We start from the raw sequence: 20,468 nt of genomic DNA, 5'->3' as shown, positions 1-20,468 counted from the left end.
ATTTAATTGATGAAAGGAGAAAATATAAAAATGCAGTAAATGAAGCAGGCAAAAAGGAATACTAATGTCTCATAAATGAGATCGACAAGAAGTGCAAAATGGCTAGAGGACAAATGTAAGGATGTAGAGGCATATCTCACTAGGGGTAAGATAGATACTGCCTACAGGAAAATTAAAGAGACCTTTGGTAGAAAAGAGAACCACTTGTATGAATATCAAGAGCTCAGATGGAAACCTGGTTCAAGCAAGGAAGGGAAAGCAGAAAGGTGGAAGGAGTATATAGAGGGTATATACAAGGGCGATGTACTTGAGGACAATATTATGGGAATTGGAAGAGGATGTAGATGAAGATGAAATGGGAGATATGATACTGCATGAAGAGTTTGACAGAGCACTGGAAGACCTGAGTCGAAACAAGGCCCCGGGAGTAGACAACATTCCATTATAACTACTGACAGCCTTGGAAGAGCCAGTCCTGACAAAACTCTACCATCTGGTGAGCAAGATGTATGAGACAGACGAAATACCCTCAGACTTCAAGAAGAATATAATAATTCCAATCCCAAAGAAAGCAAGCGTTGACAAATGTGAAAATTACCGAACTATCAGTTTAATAAGTCACGGCTGCAAAATACCAATGCGAATTCTTTACAGATGATTGGAAAACCTGGTAGAAGTCGACCTTGGGGAAGATCAGTTTGGATTCCGTGGAAATATTGGAACACGTGAGGCAATACTGACTCTACGACTTATCTTAGAAGATAGATTAAGGAAAGGCAAACCTACGTTTCTAGCATTTGTAGACTAAGAGAAAGCTTGTGATAATGTTGAGTGGAATATTCTCTTTCAAATTCTGAAGGTGGCAGGGGTAAAATACAGGGCGCGAAAGGCTATTTACAATTTGTACAGAAACCAGACGGCTGTTACAAGAGTCGAGGGGCATTCAAGGGAAGTAGTGGTCGGGAAGGGAGTATGGATATGGGTTCTGAGCACTATGGGACTTAACATCTATGGTCATCAGTCCGCTAGATCTTAGAACGACTTAAACCTAACTAACATAAGGACATCACACAACACCCAGTCATCACGAGGCAGAGAAAATCCCTGGCCCCGCCGGGAATCGAACCCGGGCGCGGGAAGCGAGAACGCTACCGCACGACCACGAGCTGCGGACGGGAGGGTGAAAGAAGTGAACAAGATGACAACTCTTGCACAAGCTTGGCGTTTCTTGCGACAAATATAGTAAGTGCGGTAAAGCACTATCAATAAATTTCCTTCTCGGAGTGTTTTGGGTTATGTATTACCAGCAGCAATAAACAAGCGTGAAGGATATGATTTGGAAACTTATCTACTAGGAGCTCTTAAAGGATGTGTCAATATCATCCTACATGTATATTCTGTCATTTTAGATAACCGACAATAGGACCTACTTTTACTATTTTCCATACTCAAATATGAAATCATTGGGGGAAAAAAGGATTAAAAGTCGTACAGTGACTACTCAAAACCATTTCTGATCCATAAAGGGGCAAAGTGAAACTGATGAACGCAACAAAATCGTGATACTGTTGATAGAGTCGACCCTACGCTCCATTTCACCGTACACCTGTTCTAGAAAGTTGCTACCACATAGTAGTCCACAAGCGTGAAGAGTATTCAACCCTGCCGTGTGCGATGACTAACTAAGTAAGTCTACTTATAACTGATGAATACTCTTTCACCAATGAAACAAGGAAAATGATAAAAGGAATCGATTATTTTCTTTATAAAAAAAGGGTCATTATGCCTACCCCCGAAAATATCATCTGAGATCATAGCACAACCTCGTACGGGGAAAAAAAAACGTGCAGTTGGGAAGGAAAACAAGAAGTCCAGTAATTCAGCAATGTCTTTTTCATAGTTTGTTCGGACTTGGAAATAACTTACTTCAGTAAGAAGAGGCGGTTACACGTTGTAAATGGAAACAATATTAGTTCAACTAACATTAACCAAAAGGTTACTGTGGGGTAACCACAATACACCTTCATTGTCAAATCTACAGTAAACTGGAAACTTAATAATCCTGCCCACTGAGTATGTCCGATTTATAGCCAATTAAGTTAGTTTTTGTTTTTCTATCATCATAACAACGCAACGAAAAGTATGACAAGGTTTCTTTTCTTCCCGTCGATAACGGTCTAGACACAGAGAACAACATCGAACTGACATGAATGGGGAAGGAACTCAGCCATGCCCTTTCCAATTGAACCACCCGGTATATACCTTCTGCAATGTAGGAACATAAAGCTGCATAGCTGAACGCGGATCTGAAGCGCCCTCCCTCCACATGCAAGGCCAGTCTCTTAACAACATTACTTCGGTATGTGTAACATGGAATAGTCTGCTACTGAAGCAGAAATATGCATCCTGATATACGAGTCATATTTTGATGTATCTGCTGCTTGTACGAGTCTGTCTCTCTCTCTCTCTCTCTCTCTCTCTCTCACACACACACACACACACACAAAGGTGTAATTTGCAGAAAGGTATGACATAGATGGACAGATAAAAAAGAAAACATTGGGTCACTGAAATCACTTCACAGATCTACATAGAAGTTTGATGACATTTCCCACTTCAAGACAAAGACTAACTGTGCTCAAGTAGAAGGTAATACCTGTAACACTCTCAATCCCATCTGTTTTGGCGCCGACTAAGTCCATCATCTCAAAATGATGCCTGCCAGGTCAAAAATTTCGACTACTCTTTTTGTATTTTTAACAGAGCGCGAACATCGAAAGCGAAAAAGAGTCTGTATCATCGTTACGAGATAATTATACTAAGTGTGTTGCACGGAAAAATGGCGAAAATTGAAGAACCGGTAAAACTACAAAAATTGCAAGTATCTGCTCTAAGACGGTTGCTGTCGTTTAGAGCCATTACATATCAAATAGCGTACTGGTGCAGGATTTAGGATCAATTGCAGTTATAAGTTAGCTTAGCACATTAATTCCGTTTTGCTGACTAATGTTGAATATTCTCGCTACGAATTAGCCTACAATTACCTGCTGTCGTGGTTTTTATGTGACAGCATGTTTTCGAACAACAGCACAAACAATAACACCTTGGTGTTACGTTAACAGCCTAACAAAAACTGAAAATTTACTACCAACACTGAACCGTTGTAACGTCGGTGCCCGTGTATAACGGGAAGGTGTGTCAAAGAACAGTGATGCAACACAAAAGAAATCAATCTTCTTTCCGTACCTCGAACGATGATAGAAAAAACCAGACATTTAAATATTCTGAATATTACACAGATATGAAACATTGTGCTTACAAGCACACACGCATGGGAAATTTCAACTGCTGTAATGTTTACTTCCTACTTGAAAAACTCAAACAAAAAGCTAACTATGCCAATACTGTACACGAAAAATCATTGTTAATCGTCAATTCTTCGTGCTCTGGAGGCATTACAATACTGACAGGCAATATTCAGACAAATCTTTGTGCATTTATGATGAAAGAATGAGCTTCGGCATAGAAGAACGCCTAGCTACTGTAGACTCTACACAGTAATTTAAGAACAGTTTCCGAAATCTGCTTATTATGACTAGAAAAAAAGGATGGCATACATGTGAGAAGTACAATGTGAGACGCTATGCAGAAATACAGTCGGATGTATCGCAGAAACCATCAATTGAGATTATTTAGGTTAGCAAGAGCAAGTCCCACACCCATCTATATGATTCCGATCACTGTAATCAGGACCAAAATGAGGAGGCTAACCTGAAAGTTAGGTGAGAACCTTTGCTTGACAGGTCATGTCTTCTGTTACAAGTGTTACTATTTAGCTGTATCATTTTGATTTACATAGGCAAAACATATTAACTTTTTGCTAGTGGAACTAAATACTGGCTAAGATTGATACAGAAGTGGTTGTGTGCCTATTTTCTTCTGCACATGTATGGTTTCAGGAAAATATTTTGGAGACAGGTGTCACTTACGAGATGCTATTCAGATACTAACTACACGAAAAAAACTACCTCTACCTAATGTCCATCTGCCAGGCACTCGAGTATGAATCGCAGGGTAGTCATGTTAATTTACTGTAAAGATAGTATCTTACAATGGATGTGATTGCATATGCCCACGAAATTTACTGTGGTGTTTAAATGCGTTAATTCAACATATGTGTAAAACATGTTAGCCCTATCTAAAGTTGGCTATATTTATGACATAACCCAAAGTCATGTAAAAAACTGAAAACAAAAGATTTTTTGACGTATCTATCGTCCAGCGACAATTTAATTCACTTCTTTACATGAAACACGTTGGTGCATTTACAAGGTCTTCAGATTTGCAGACTTCTGTTTACGCTACATGACAAGAAAATATTAAATACATAAAAAGAAAAAGTATGTGGCGCTTTACATGAGATCCTTCCTTGCACCGAATAAGGGTACAGAACTGTATTTCTTTTTTACTGTTCAGTTTGGTGCTGGCACGGTTGCGTCACTTTTGACAAGTACTGAACCTTACCCGGCTAAAATTTGTCAGGAATGCAAAGGCATTGTTTACGCTCCTGTGCGTATTTCCCATCCGGAGCGAAGATACTTTCATGTCTGTAATAGTCACTACGTCTGTGTGTTAACTGTAAGTCAGCAGTCGAGAGATACATTTTGGAACTTACATTTCTTCGTAGATACATGTCAAAAATTCCTCATGCAATTTTTTTATGAGTTCCTGGATGTATTTACTAAAACAAGTGTTAACCGTTAGCCAGGTAATTTTGGAGAATTTACCTTCGGGCCCGTAGAGCACACCAACTGTCTCTTATTGAAGAGGCGTGGGTCACCTTGTAGCTAGTAGCGTTACAGTAATGCTACGTGAAAAATTGTTGAATCATATTCATCACAATCTCACATCTGTGACACAGAGTAATTAAATACGCAAGAGTACTGCTAACTATGTTCTTGGTTACAGCACGGCAATACAATAATTTAAGTCACAATCTGAGAATTCCGTCATATCTGTATACCAATGTCAGCGAGTGGTCAAAAATGTACCTTCCATGCCAAAAACGTCTCTCAAGACAGTTTACACTTGTGCGAATTTATTTACTTCACGTTAGCAGGGCAATTGAACACCACGTGAATACTTAAAACGTGATACCTGGGATCTGTTGAGCCCCAAGGATAGACGAATATCAAAGCACAGAACTTTCCGTTAACACATTTCTTATCAAAATAATGTATCACTTGCAAGCATCAAAGTTACAGTGTTTGGACGCGCCAATATTTTTTCCACAATCTCGCTCATGCAGAAACTGAGAAATGGAAATATTTGTACTTCTTGATACGTGAGTGTATCCCTATTAAGAAGCTGTTGATACACGTAAACAACACAAATGAATCCCTGCATCAGAAAGCAAGATACTGGGTGGAAAGAACATAAAGCACCCATAAATTAATGCATTCCGCTTCTGTCAACACAACTCTTGATTACCACGACAACTCTCTTTCAAAATAATACCACCGCTAACGGTGACAACAAATTTTCAATTCTTGTAACACATTGAAATGTTTTTTAATAACTATAGTAAAACTTGGCGAAAGTATGGTGAGGTAACCCTATCAAATTTTGAATGCTCTATTTGTAGTTGCACTGTGCTTAACCTCCACATAAATGAAACAAAAATCAGTGCGTCTTGAGTAAGTATCGCTTCTGTGTATCACCTGACGTAAAACAAATTGCATTTAATGTGCCACAATAACTTCAGTCGCTATCCATGTAAATAAAATTAAAAAAAGCTGACCGCATAAAACAATCATCCTTACGCAGCACACATGGCCACACAAGTGCAAGAAGATAGTCCTGTTAGTAGTCCATGACCGTGAATCACCAGCTACACGTCGCCTACAGTTGAATGATAGGTTTACAATGTCATCTTACAATCGTACCATAATACAAGCAAGTCATATACAAAATCCACCTCTAGCAAAACTCAATCACCAAAAGTTCTGAAATACTTGGAATAATTCACTGGAAAAGCATGTTATTGCCAGTGGCGCAGCATAAATGCGTGGCGAATTCAGTGAAAACCTCGCTACATCAAACAATACGTTCAAAGAATCTCAGAATTCACCTAAGTAAAATATCGCGTCTGGAGTAAATTAAAATAAAACAATGAATAGCATATATGGTGTTAAAGAGAGAGAGAGAACTTACACTTGTCCGTCAGCAGCCATGTTGAGAACGTACAGAAACAGCTGACGCTACAGCGCGGGTTGTTTGAAATGTTCTCTACTCTTCATATACGAAACTTATCTCTAGAAAGATTAGATAAAATAAACACTGATCCTGGGTAAAGTTCGAAGACTGCACACACATACACAACATGACTGAGGAACAAAGATACACTGCAGGGACATTAGGGGATTTAAAGAATTTACAACGAAGTCAAAATAATACGTTTTAATGTTTCTGTTCAATAATGAACAATGGATTCTATGCACTAAAACATGCACAGTAAATACATGGACTTTCATAATTAAATCCTTGTCATAAAACTGTATAATCCTTTTCAATCTGAAACCGACACATACAAAACACGTTCTGAAATTAACAGTAGAAAGCTGGAACAAAATGACAGCAACAATTAAAGAAACGGCAAAATCTTACTTCGGACAGAACATTCGACTTGTTTTTAACAAGTGCCACGCTAGTTTAAGATTTAATATTGTCCACATAACAATACTGGTTATCAGAAAGAAAAAACTCGTTAAAGCGACCCTTTAACATGTACGAGAATTTCTTCTCATCCTACAAGCTCTTACTCTTACATTAGGAGAAACGTGTGCATTTTAAATACTGTATCCAACACACATATGACTGAGAAATCACAACTATGAGTATGAGAGAAACACACAAAGACACTGACGCCACAAACTAAGTTAAACTTCAAATTGCAGCATTAAGCTTTCGAAACAAGAACATTGCATTGATTTAATGAGATCAATGGCAATACAATAAATGAAAAATTATCGGCAACTTACGTCAGTACTGAACAAGATGGGAATGTCAACCTTGTCGAACATCACACATTCACTTTAAATACTTTATAAATACAAACATTTTTATAGATTCATCCTCTCACTCGTTTTAAAACAAATATACACATCAACTACACAGATGTACTGTACTGCAACTAGTATACAATCGATGGAAATAGAAGATATTTTTCCACATTTCATAAGCGTACAACATTCATAGGTTAATAATAGTTGAAAGACACAGAAAAATTAAGCGTAATCCACGTTTTCATTCAGGATATACGAAGAAATAATTCACTCAATGCCTGCACACCTCCAGAATTTCGGTACTTTCAGCGTAACGCTACAGCTCGTATACGCAACACCAACTGTTTTGACTAACGACATACGCCTGCACTTCACAATTTGTACACCCGTCACTCCAGAAAGGATTATTTCTGCAGTTTCGGCAAAGTCAAATCTCCAGATGGCACATTCGAAGCGGACTGCAGACATCCTCGTCGGAGTCGTAGAAGTACCTCTGCTTTGGAGACAGTCCCTTCTGCAACCGCCGAACTGCTTCCTTGATAAGACTTCCATCACGCAGAAGCTCCTGCAGCATTTCATACGGATCGTCAGTTGAAGCATCCGTCGATTTCGAGGACTTCCTGTTGACAGTGAGGCACGTATGACCACTACAGCTGTTGCCAGATTTTAAGCAGCCATCACAAGTTGAATCGCTCCAACTTCTGCTCGGTATCCTGTATGGTGATGCTCGAGACTTGTGAAGCGAAAATGACGACCTCGTCTTTAAACCAGAAAGGCGAAGGTTTTCCTTGATTTCTGACACGAGCTCTTCCATATCTCGTGCCATGAAATCTTGCGTTGTGGAACCGTTATTGCCAGACAGAATACACATCTCTTCTTTACTTGGCATTACTAACTATTCCCGAAACCTTTCGAGGAATTAGTAAACAAAACTGCAGCAAGGCACTCGTAAAACCTGCAACACGTTCTTTCTCCCACGTCTCGCTAGTGAATGGGTCAAACCGGGAGGCTCCGTCTGTGTTATTGTTTTGATTCTGAAACGCGAGTACGGCGAGCGCCTCGCGCACAAAATAGTCCTAGTAAACAATGGCCAATAATGTGAGTTTTTAAAAACCAATTTATGAATAGGAGAAAACGTTTCATGTAGACGGTATTCTACGTAATTTTTATTAACAGATTACTCGTTGAGCATCGAGTACATGATAGATGTAAACAAGAAATTGGAACAAAGGTTGCGGAAGGATACACGCTCAAGGTTACTCGTGCCTTAACGTCATATCACTGTGACGTCAGAGAGGAACGTGTCGTTATAAACAGACGTGGCATTATTTATTTACTTTCGACAATAATATTAGGATGCGCTGTACAGCTTTTACCCAAAAAAAGATGATAAAATAGTGATACGCAGCATCACTGTTAGATATGTAATTTGTGGTTCCGTTCCTGTTGCCGAAATAACCTGTACGTTTTAACTTTCTAAGTTTCGTCGCGTAATAGTCTACTAAGATGTTTCTAGAAGAATATTAAACTTAAATATTTTCATTGTTGAGATTCACCAATGTGTATTAATAATTCAGTTACCTACGATAATATGAATTTTCGGCTTTACCATAAATTGTCTCGCTTGAGGTGTAGACAGTAGGCAGATACGGTAATTGTAAGAATGTTCAGAAATTAAACATAGAATTGGGACCAAATATTTTAACAGATTTCATCCGAAAGATTTCAAAACCTTTATTTTTTGTTTTAATTAATTGTCTTTACGTTGTCCCACTTCATGGTGAAATTTTAGTGAAAAGAAAGAAAAATAATTGGTCCGAATGATTAGGCTGTTATTATTTACAGTTTTTTGTACCGCACAATAATTATTGTTTAGTGCCTTCTGGAGAAAGTTATTAGAATACGTTGAAGCGTTGCGTAGTATCTCTGATAACAACTTACACACACATGGTGGGCAATACGAATTATATACAAAACACTGAAATAAGAGTGTTTAAGTAACAGCAATGAGTACCGGGAACGAATGCTTTTTGTATTCTGAAGATAATCTCCACGATCCTATTTCCTTACCTCAAGGCGAAGAGGTTATCTTAGGAAGAGGGCCTCTGACAAGAATTACGGACACTAGATGCTCCAGAAATCAAGGTACTTGTTCATTAACATTTACTACCTAGTTGCCTCCACATTTTCCTTCGTCGTTACCCGGGAATTTTTTTTATATTTGCTTAAATTAATGTACAGTGCAACAGTTGACATTCTTTTTCTTTAAGCCGTATTGTACATGAAGCATCCTTGTCCGTGTCTCCCCTCGTTGAGGCTAAGTTCTTGAGCCTACGTATTGTTTACTGTCTGTAAACAGGATAACGAAGTATTCAGAGTACGAAATGTGATAGGGTGTAACGTGCAGTGGAACAGATTGTAATGAAGTAGAAGCGGATTTTCACCGATGTAGTTAATTCCATCAAAGATGGGATTCTGCCCTTTAACCTCAGAAATAGATTCATGGGCAAGGCAGAGTCCGTTAAAGTGCTAACTAGATGATAATTGTCTATTGTGTAGTATTTGTGTTGTCAGCTGAGGGCAACTGTCAGCCAATATTACGTAGACTACTAATGGAACAAAAAAAATTATTTTATGTCTGAGGTTTGTTAGTCGATTCTAAAGTGAAAGACAAACAGTAACGTGAGCATAAGGTATTAAGTCTCATTAAAATGATATGAATGTTTAAGTACTTTTACATACACAAAGATACTTGTGTTGTGTTCCACATGTGTTTGTGTGTGCGTGTGAGAGAGAGAGAGAGAGAGAGCAAGAGCAAGACTGAAAACATGTTATCATCCAGAAGGATATTTTTAATCAGAGATATAGTACGCATACATGTGTATTTGTGTTCTAACTCAAAAATAAATTAGTCCAAAATGTAACAAGTTTTCAGTCTTGTTTATGCGCCTGTCAGCGACTCATCTCCTACACCATTCGGTGAGTTGTTACCCTTACTCCTACATTATTTGCACTCGAACAGGACTTACTATACCGTAGGAAGCTACCGTGGTGTATTTTGAGGAGTCAGTGCTGATGTCAACAAATGGTTCAAATGGCTCTGAGCACTATGGGACTCAACATCTTAGGTCATAAGTCCCCTAGAACTTAGAACTACTTAAACCTAACTAACCTAAGGACATCACACACACCCATGCCCGAGGCAGGATTCGAACCTGCGACCGTAGCAGTCCCGCGGTTCCGGACTGCAGCGCCAGAACCGCAGCGCCACCGCGGCCGGCCTGCTGATGTCAACAGTGAACAAACAAGCAGCTGTTTTCTCACTTACTTGGCACAAAATACCTAAAGTACTTTTCAACATTCAGCTTCTAATAATTACACTCTGCATATGTATAAAACAGACAATATTATTTTCTTTCTTTGTCTGTAATATGATCTCCAAGATCAGAAGATTTCAGCTATGTTCCATTTTCAAGTGCTTGCTTATACACTTTTAGGTTTACACAGTTGCCCATGTTGGTGTATATAATATACAAATATGTGAGTAAGTACTTGAAAATGGAATATCGCCAAAATTTTCTCATCATGTGAAGTAAACAACTGCGATCATGGTACAGGCAAAGTGGAGAATGGAATTGCCTTTCAATAAATTTGTTGCTGTGGCACCCGATATAAAATAAAACCATCATTATGGTCTATGAAACACTAATATTTGTCACAAAATACAGTTCAAAGTGGATTACAAATGCAAGTGTGTACATCCACTGCACACAGAGCAAGAAGTACACCACAGTGATGGACAATCCATGATAAGGGACATCAGCACTCAGGTATCAAGTTATTAAGAACTCTGCCCAAAAACTTACAGAATGGTGAAAAAGGAATAATAATAGGTATGTTGTTGTGAATGATTCGTATTCCTGACAGACATTCACTCGCTGTAGCCTGTGATCGTACAGAGTCAAACAAAAGTTGGATGTGTTGGAGGAAGCTAATACTTTTACAGTGTTGCACTATCGGGTGAGATTTCTTGTGTCTAGATAAATGTTGACATTAGAGTTTTTGTTTCTTTCCTGCAACACTGGAGCATTTTGGTGTAGATTGTCAAATATTTTACCAAGTGCTTCAGCTAAATACCAGAACAGTTCCTTAAACAGGGCAATAGATGATACGTATCTCCATCCTAACCTATCTGTGCTATTGTTTCATCTTGGGCAAACACTAGAAGAAAGACACAGAATTTTAAGCTAAAACTTACACGGCATATTACAAAAAATGTTAGGTAAATTCTACAAATGTTTATTGGCTACTAGGTATATCATTACCCTAGACCAAGAAAGTAAAACTGGGCTACTGATAATACATATAAATTATAGTTCCCTGCCCCATCTGTGAATGGAGTGGTAGTAAATCTAAATATATTTTACAATAATATGTGGTTCCTGTCTTACGCTTAATAATGGTTCACAGAGTTCATTTTTGTGTCTTGAGGCATGTTTGAATTAAAGTTACTACCATGCATTGTTGCTTACTGGTATAACAGGTTGAGTATCTTAGTGTTCCCCTTGAAAATCTTAACTGCGATGACAAAGTGAACTGTTGCATAAGCTCTAGGTTAGGTTGGGAGGTGATAATGTCGTCATGAGCTGGCGAACCCAAAAAATGTTAATATGGATTTAAGTTTTTAGAAACAGGTTGATCAACAGCATAGCCAGAGGTCTACATTTGCTCCATATTTAACACCCTTCTTCTTATTATGCATATCTCAAATTACAATGTAAATGCAAAAAGATGTGTTACATAATAGACAAATCTTTTGATGACCATTTTGTTGCATATGTACATTTATTGAGAGTCATTTATAAAAAATGGGGGGGGGGGGGGGGCAGAATGGCAGTGTTACTGTTAACAGTGTAACTTGCAACATGCTATCTGTTAAGAACCCATAAACATTTCACGAAGCCTGCAAAGTATAAATTCAGTGCTGAATTAATAGCTTTAGTAAAGCTGAAAAACAGGGACAAGTGTACAGTTTATCTGTGCAGTGTTCTGTTTGTTTTTGAGGAGCATTTAAAATTAAGTTTTATTTCCCTTTTTAATTTTTTTTCTGTTTCAGTTCTTGAATTTAAACATGAATTTTTGGCATTCTTAACATGTTTTGATGTTAATCTAAAGCTTTGCAGTGACAACTAGAGTGTTTCTGTTCTTATTTGTTTCATGCAGATATCTGATATCTACTGGAACATCCACCAAAAATAAGTGGATTACCACAGGAATTAGAAAATCTGCCCAAACTTTTAAATACCTAAACTCTATAAAAAACAACAACAGTGATCCAGATTTTCTTCATTACTACAGAAACTACAAAAAAATCTATAGGAAGGTGCTCAATGTTGCAAAAAAAAAAGGCCAATGATAGACTAATAAATCTAGCTAAAAATAAAAGTAAAGCTACATGGACTATAGTGAAACAAGAGACAGGAACAGCAACACAAAGGCAAATAAACACCCAAATCAGGAACAAAGAAAACCTAACAAGTACCCCAAAAGAACTAGCAAACTTTGTTAATTCTTACTTTAGTAGTATAGCTACAAAGTTACAGGAAAATTTTTCAAAATCTCACAATCCACGAACACGGGAATATACATCAAATTCAATGGTATTGCTACCCACTACTGAGGAAGAAGTATGTAATGTGGTAAGGAAATTAAAGAGCAAAAATTCAGCAGGTTTAGATGAAATTCCAATGTCTGTGCTGAAAAAATGCATAAATAGTATCAAAGCCCCCCTAACCAATATCATAAATGAATCTTTCAAAGCCGGTTGTTTCCCTGATTATCTGAAACATGCAAAAATTTTACCTCTACACAAAAAAGATGATGTAGAAAACATTGAAAACTACTGGCCAATTGCCCTACTGTTATCATTTTCCAAAATAATAGAGTCCATAATGAAGAACAGACTTATGAGCTATCTAAACAAATACAACCTTCTTTCAAATGACCAATTTGGTTTCAGACCAGGCAGAGATACAGAAATGGCAATAGCACATTTCACTAAAGTGGTTCTAGAAGCACTGGATGAAGGCAACTATGTATCTGGCATATTCCTTGACCTGTCAAAGGCCTTTGATACAGTTGACCACCAGAATCTATTACTTAAGTTAGAAGCACTAGGAGTAAGAGGGGTAATCAACAAATGGTTCCATTCATACCTTAAAAATAGAGTACAGTGGGTAGAGATCTCGCATGTCTCCAGTAGATCAAAGTTCATAGAAAAACACCTGTCAGATCCACAGCATATTAATATTGGGGTCCCTCAGGGAAGTGTGCTGGGTCCGGTGTTGTTCTTGATTTATATAAATGACTTTCCACAATATATCCGACATGGAGAGAAGATATTGTTTGCCGATGACAGCAATATTATAATCACCAGTGAGACATCAGCACAAATGTTGGAAAATTGTAATGAATCACTGAAAGATGTCTACAAATGGTCTACAGAGAATAAAGTGACCTTAAATATTAAGAAAACAAATAGCATACGCTTTAGAATAAACAGAAAAAACAGTCCCCTAAAGTTAAAGCTACATAACACCTCTGTAGACGAAGTGCCCACCACAAAATTCCTAGGGTTGCATATTGACAGCCAGCTTAGGTGAAGTGAACATGTTAAAAAACTCACAAAAAAGATATCTACAACGTGTTACGCACTTAGAGTTCTCTCCTCAGTATGCAGCGATGAATGTCTAAGAACTGTATATTTTAGCTATGTACATTCAGTCATAAGCTATGGGATAATTTTCTGGGGAAATAATGTACTCAACTTACAAACAGTTTTTAAAGTGCAGAAGAGAGCAGTGAGAATTATAACTAAAAGCAGTAAGTGGGCTCACTGCAGAGAACTATTCAAAATACTTGGTATTCTAACTGTTCCCTGTTTATTTATGTTCCACACTATAGTATATATAAAGAAAAATATAGTGAATTATAGTACAAACAGCATTTTACACAGCTATAGCACAAGAACAAGCCACTGCCTTCATCTAGATAGGAGAAACAAGCATAAGACCCAAAAAAGTTTCTTGTATCAGGGTGTAAAATTGTACAACAAGCTGCCACAGGAAATCAAAGAAATTAACAGCATGTACTGTTTCAGAAAAACTCTTAAACTGTATTTTCAGTAACACTGTTTTTACACAGTAAGTGAATATTTAAATGTTTGAATGTAATTTAAGTGACATAATGACATTGTATTGTATATTCTGTAAATGTATAACAAGCTGCACAGGACATCAAAGAAATTAACAACATGTACTGTTACAGAAAACCCTTAAACTATATTTTCAGGAACACTGTTTCTAAACAATAAGTGAATATTTAATTGTTTGAATGTAATTTAAGTGATAAATGTCATTGTATTTGTATACTCTGTAAATGCATATAAAAGTGTCAATGTATCTGCAAAAATCACTGTATCCAAACTGACAACATCCATACATTGCAAAATGTCTACGGATGGCTAATCAAATAAATAAATAAATAAATAAATAAACATGAGGTGACTTACCGAACAAAAGCGCTGGCAGGTCGATAGACACACAAACAAACACAAACATACACACAAAATTCAAGCTTTCGCAACAAACTGTTGCCTCATCAGGAAAGAGGGAAGGAGAGGGGAAGACGAAAGGAAGTGGGTTTTAAGGGAGAGGGTAAGGAGTCATTCCAATCCTGGGAGCGGAAAGACTTACCTTAGGGGGAAAAAAAGGACAGGTATACACTCGCACACACGCACATATCCATCCACACATCTGTATGTGTGGATGGATATGTGCGTGTGTGCGAGTGTATACCTGTCCTTTTTTTCCCCCTAAGGTAAGTCTTTCCGCTCCCGGGATTGGAATGACTCCTTACCCTCTCCCTTAAAACCCACTTCCTTTCGTCTTCCCCTCTCCTTCCCTCTTTCCTGATGAGGCAACAGTTTGTTGCGAAAGCTTGAATTTTGTGTGTATGTTTGTGTTTGTTTGTGTGTCTATCGACCTGCCAGCGCTTTTGTTCGGTAAGTCACCTCATCTTTGTTTTTATATATAATTTTTCCCACGTGGAATGTTTCCTTCCATTATAGTAAATAAATAAACATTCATACTCTGCAAACCATTGTGAAGTGCAAGGCAGTGGGTAATTCTTATTGCACCACATAGTGGGATTTCATTCCATGCCATTCAAATGGGAAATATTGTTTAAACACCTCTGTGCACAGTGTACTGAGGCTAATCTTGCATGGTCGTTGGTCTTTATGGGAGTGATTTGTAGGGGTGGGGGGGGGTGGATGGGGGGGGCTGTGGTATTTTCCTAGATCACACTGTACTGAAGCTAATCTTGTCTTCGGTCTTTATGAGAGTGATTTGTAGGGGGGGGGGGGGGGGGGGGCGGGGGGGCTGCAGTATTTTCCTAGATTCCTCACTTAATACTGGTTCTTGAAAATTTGTTTGTAAGCTTTCCGAAGATAGTTGATGCTTGTCTTCAAATGCTTGCCATTTCAAGTTTTTCAGCGTTTCCATGATGCTCTCCCATGGGTGAAAAAACACCTGGCTTGTTTTTTCAGTGTTTACAGTCAACATCTCCTGTTAGTCCTATTTGGCTTTACTATTTCACAATGTTCTAGGATGTGTGGAACAAGTGTCTTGTAAGCAGTATTATTTGAAGATTGATTGCATTTTCTCAATATCCTACACAGAACCAAAGTCTACAACCTATTGTACCTATGACTGAGCCATACTTAGGTGCTTGTATGAATTAACTGAATCCAGTTGGCTCCTTATGACAATACAATACTACATTTTTGCATTTTGTGGAGTGTGCAATTTTACATTTCTGAACATTTTCGCCATTTTATACTGACAGAAAAAAATTGCCACAGCTAAAAATAATTAATGCAGAGTAATTTTTTTAGAGTGCATTTGTCTAGGTAACATATTTGAGTGTTTAACATTGCAATGTGACAAATTAATGTAAGCACAAGGTAAGCCACTGCAAGTGTGAAATGCTGGTACATTATAACCATTGTAACCATCAGAATGTTGAATGTAAGCATGTCAACATGTGTGCATGTTGTTGTACAGGTGCTGGATGTCAGTTTGGGGAACAGAGTTCCATGCCTGTTGCACTTGGTGAGTCATTACAAGGTTGTTTAATCCTGTTTGTGGATGACACTGGAGATGTTGTCTGATGTCCCATATTTGCTCCCTTGGAGGCAGATATAGTGATAGAGCAGTCCAAAGCAACATGTTGACATGCTGTAGAACATGTTGGGCTACAGAAGCGATAGATGGGCGAGCATTATTCTCTGGAATGCTGTTCATGGTTGGCAGCACAACATGTCAAATCACCAAACTAACATATAAATTCGCAGTCAAGGTGCATGGGATAACCACAACTGCTGTCATACAAAATTGAGTCCCTACCTATAACTATAGGTTAGGTCCAGTGTGTGTGGCACAGAGACAGATTGTTGCTGGCTCTGAACTGGCGTCCTCCTAACCAACACATGGCCATCACTCGCACCGAGGCAGAACCAGCTTTCACCAGAAAACACAATAGGCCTGCGTCTTGCTGTCCAATGAGCTCTGCCTTGAAACTATCGAAGTCACAAATGGCAGTGGTTTGGGGTCTGGGTGGAGTTGTTCTTGAAGTAAACAATTTGTAACAGTTCGTTGCATCACTGTGGTGCCAACTGCTACTCAGATTGCTGCCTCAGATGCAGTACAGTGCGCCAACTCCGAAAAAGCAGGTCTTCTTTCTAGATAGTGCCATGTGGCCATCTAGAGCCTGGTCTTCTTGTGACCGTATATTCCCGTAACCACTGCTGCCAGCAGTCTTGTATAGTGGCTCCATTCATGCCAAGTATTCCTGCAGTATTGGAGAAGGAACATGCAGCTTGTCGTAGTTCTATTTCATGACCTTGTTCAAACTCTGTGAGTTGTTGATAATGGTGTCTGTCTGGTGTTGATGATGGCATCTTTGTCACCTTAAAGGCATTCTTGGCTAACATCAACTCGCCACATTCAGTCTCAAAGGTAGCTAACAGTCACGACTTTTACAGTGTAAATAAAGCAAACCTGATTTGCCACCTCATAGTGGTGCTACTAGTGCCACTGTTGTGCAACTAGTGCGAAATTGGAATAGATGTCGTCTTTCAGATACAGGGAGTGCCACCTTTTGTTTATTTCATACAACTGCTTGGTGTTGCAATTTTTTACATCAGTTTATAATCTTGTCAATATATGTATCAGTATTTGTGGAGCTTTTTTCTGATACTGTGTTTTCATAGTCATCAACATGTGCAAAAAGTCTGAAGTTACATTTGATGTTTTCTATCAAGTCATTTATACACAACAGGAACAGTAAGGATCCCAACACGTATTACTAGGGCATGCCTGGAATTACTTCTACATCAGGCAGTGACCCTCCATCGAAAACAACATGCAATGTCCCCCCCCCCCCCCCCCCCCCCCCCCCCCCCGCCCCATTCAAGAAATCCTCAATCCTACTGAGCTACCCAAGCTCAGCTCATGACCTATCCTCACAGCTCTTACTTCTGCCTGTTCCTTGTTTCCTACCATCCTAACTTCACAGAAGTTCTCCTGCGATCTTTACAAGACTAGCACTTCTGGAAGAAGGGATACTGCAGAGACATGGCTTAACCACTGTATGCTGATATGAAACTTCCTGGCGTATTAAAACTGTGTGCCAGGCCAAGACTCGAACTTGGTACCTTTGCCTTTGCCAACTGAGATACCCAAGCACAACTCATGATCCATTCTCACAACTCTACTTCTGTGAAGTTAGGAATGTAGGAGACGAGATACAGGTGGAGGGAATGGGTTGTGAGTTGTGCAAGGGTAGCCCAGACAGTAGAGCACTTGCCCGTGAAAGGCAAATGTCCTGAGTTTGACACCGGTCTGGCACACAGATTTAATCAAGAGGAAGTTTCATATCAGCACACACTACACTGCAGAGTGAAAAATTTCATTCTAGAATCCTCAATCCAATCAACAATTGTCGTTTGGCACCCCACATATAAGGGGCGTTCAAACAGAAACGAGCTGGAGCCGTAATTGCAGAAACCAGTGCCTGTATGTTAGAAGTAATGACCCTGGCTGTTGAGACACTTGTCCCACTATGACACAAGGCGGTGAATGGCCGTCTCTTAAAATTCCCGGGGCTGCAATGTTAACCAGTTCTGCACGTACAGATGGATGTTGTCATCCGAGGTGAATTGTTTGCCCCTCAGAGCCTTTTTTGGGGACCAAAATTGGTGTAATCACAGGGAGAGAGGTTCAGACTGTATGGAAGGGGTCAGGTAACCTCTCATTTGAAATTCTGCTGGAGTGCCGCCACTGTGTTGGCTGTATGAGGCTTTGCATTGTCATGGAGCAGTATGTCCCCATGGGTGAGATTGCATGGTTGTTTTGATTTGATCACTTGGGGGAGTGTGGTCAAGGTTTGCGAGTAACCCTGGGCGTTCACTGTTGTCCCGTGCTGCAGGAAGTGAATCAGAAGGGGGCCATCTTGGTCAAACAATCTGAGGGGCAAATCAAGCTGCTACCATTGAACTTGGTTGCTATTATTCCTCTGCATATTCACTCTTCAGTATGATGCAATTTTCCCAACAGTGGATGACTTGGTGGAGATCTTAATTATAGAAGGTAGCATTTTGGATGTCCAGGAAATGTCCCATGTCAAAAATCAACTGGTTGTCATTCTGTAAATGTCTGCCACACAGTAGTTTTTTCATCTGAGGAAACAGGAAGAATTCACATGGTGCCATCTCAGGTGAATATGTGGGGTGAAGCAAAATTTGATAGCCAAGGAAGCAGCATGCGTGACTGTGTCCTGTGTTGAAAGAGCAAAAACACGGCTTTCCGTGACACTTTGTTTTGACAGACAGCCTCTTCCAGCCTTTCCAAGGCTTTTGTTAGCATAATCCTGTGTTGGTGTAACCCTTATCAGCATAATCTGTTGGCACTAACTGCGGCAGTTAAAAAAAAAAAGCTTTACCTTGTCTAATGATGGTTGGGTCTTCACTTGTTTTTGGTAGTTGTGATGAGTCCACTAGTTTGCACTGCTTGTTTTACTCATTTGTCTCAGGGTGTCAGCTCCTGTCCATGGTGATTAGGTAGCTATAGAAGTCATTTAGAGCTCGGTGAGCTTTTCGAATGGAGTGTGAGCAGCAGCGAAACCTCACACTTTCAGATGGAATGTTAAAAATGGATGCATGACTGATCTTCACTTTTTTCACAATGGTCTCAGTTCTGTTGTGCTGAACTTCAAGCAACAGGCCCTCCAAGTCTCGTAGGATTCCCAGTTCTTCATACAGATCTGATTTGCCATTTTATTCTTCATTGTTGAAATATATTTGACCACACTGAAACATCTTGTACCAACTAACCACTACGTTATACGACTGTACATTGTTGCCATATACTTCCACTTACTCAGCATGGGATGTTGTGACATTTGCTGGCTCTTTTAAATTCCCATAGTGGTATGCTGCACTACTTTTCGAGGTTGTAATTAAAATTACTTACTAACTTCTGTGTGCGAGCATGTGCCTGGTGCCTGTGTGTGTGAGTGTGTGTGTGTGTGTGTGTGAGAGAGAGAGAGAGAGAGAGAGAGAGAGAGAGAGAGAGAGAGAGACAATGGACTTGGTTGTTGACATAAATTATTTATTTATTTTTTTTACTTTTTCTGTGTTCAGTATGCCTCCTAGCAGACAGTTCATCAAAAGAAGTGAAAGTAAAACAGTTGGGTAGTAATAATTCAGCTGTTAATGGACTAGCGCTGAAGAAGAATGAAACATATACATTGAAAGAAGGGGATGTACTGGAATTCCTGCTTGGCCAGTATGCACACACAGTCAGATTTTGTGCTAAAAGTGGTGGCAGTGTTTCACTGCATAAAGGAATTAAAAGGGCTACAGAACATCCCTGCCAGCCAGCAAAAAGATTGTGTGAGGACTTTTATACAAGCCAAAGAGTGAATGATTTGAAGGATGCAATATCAACTGAAGTGACACCATGTTCTGAGGACAAATGGGAATATATAGATAATAATAAACTTATAATTCTTACAAGTAAAGGATGTAAAGGCAGTTCAAAGGTAAGGAGAAAAGAGAATTAAAAGCCTTATCTTATTCAGTCACCACATGTGCAGCATTTTAATCTTACTAAAACTACTGTTCCTGTTGTTACCACTACTGTCAGCATTGTGATTTGTCTTGAAAACTCATATATCATATAATTAGTGTGTGGAATAATATATCTGTCAAAAACTGCTTCCTGTAAAATTGCCCACAGTAGTAGTTGTTGTATGTAAGAGAGACTTCTGCCTAATCATCCA

At 39.0% G+C, this 20,468-nt stretch overlaps 3 protein-coding genes across 7 annotated transcripts in view; 1 reads left to right on the top strand and 2 right to left on the bottom strand.

The window, feature by feature from the left end:
• LOC124615375 (xaa-Pro dipeptidase) overlaps positions 1 to 6,283 on the bottom strand; it is an 885,418-nt gene extending 879,135 nt beyond the window's left edge. The window contains exon 1 of one of the 2 annotated variants that reach the window (XM_047143201.1): positions 6,214 to 6,283. In XM_047143201.1, coding sequence (XP_046999157.1) covers positions 6,214 to 6,233 — 20 coding nt within the window. In that variant the 5' untranslated portion in view covers positions 6,234 to 6,283. Of the gene's footprint in view, positions 1 to 3,044; positions 3,089 to 6,213 lie in introns of those variants that run through there. The other variant, XM_047143200.1, reaches the window with a different exon arrangement.
• Positions 6,284 to 6,444: 161 nt separating this feature from the next.
• Positions 6,445 to 8,066, bottom strand: LOC124615723 (GSK-3-binding protein FRAT2-like). The gene has a single exon (XM_047143791.1). It carries the CDS (start codon positions 7,951 to 7,953, stop codon positions 7,492 to 7,494), a length of 462 nt encoding a protein of 153 aa, XP_046999747.1. The 5' UTR covers positions 7,954 to 8,066; the 3' UTR covers positions 6,445 to 7,491.
• Positions 8,067 to 8,383: 317 nt separating this feature from the next.
• Positions 8,384 to 20,468, top strand: part of LOC124616771 (bifunctional polynucleotide phosphatase/kinase) — a 79,554-nt gene continuing 67,469 nt past the window's right edge. The window contains exons 1-3 of one of the 4 annotated variants that reach the window (XM_047145160.1): positions 8,384 to 9,209; positions 16,190 to 16,237; positions 19,828 to 20,228. In XM_047145160.1, coding sequence (XP_047001116.1) covers positions 9,071 to 9,209; positions 16,190 to 16,237; positions 19,828 to 20,228 — 588 coding nt within the window. In that variant the 5' untranslated portion in view covers positions 8,384 to 9,070. The remainder of the gene's footprint in view (positions 9,210 to 16,189; positions 16,238 to 19,827; positions 20,229 to 20,468) is intronic. The other 3 variants (XR_006979881.1, XM_047145159.1, XM_047145161.1) reach the window with 3 other exon arrangements.

This window comes from Schistocerca americana, chromosome 5 (genome assembly GCF_021461395.2).
Source record: "Schistocerca americana isolate TAMUIC-IGC-003095 chromosome 5, iqSchAmer2.1, whole genome shotgun sequence".
NCBI classification, from domain to species: Eukaryota; Metazoa; Arthropoda; class Insecta; order Orthoptera; family Acrididae; genus Schistocerca; species Schistocerca americana.
This window is presented reverse-complemented; position numbering and strand designations above follow the sequence as displayed.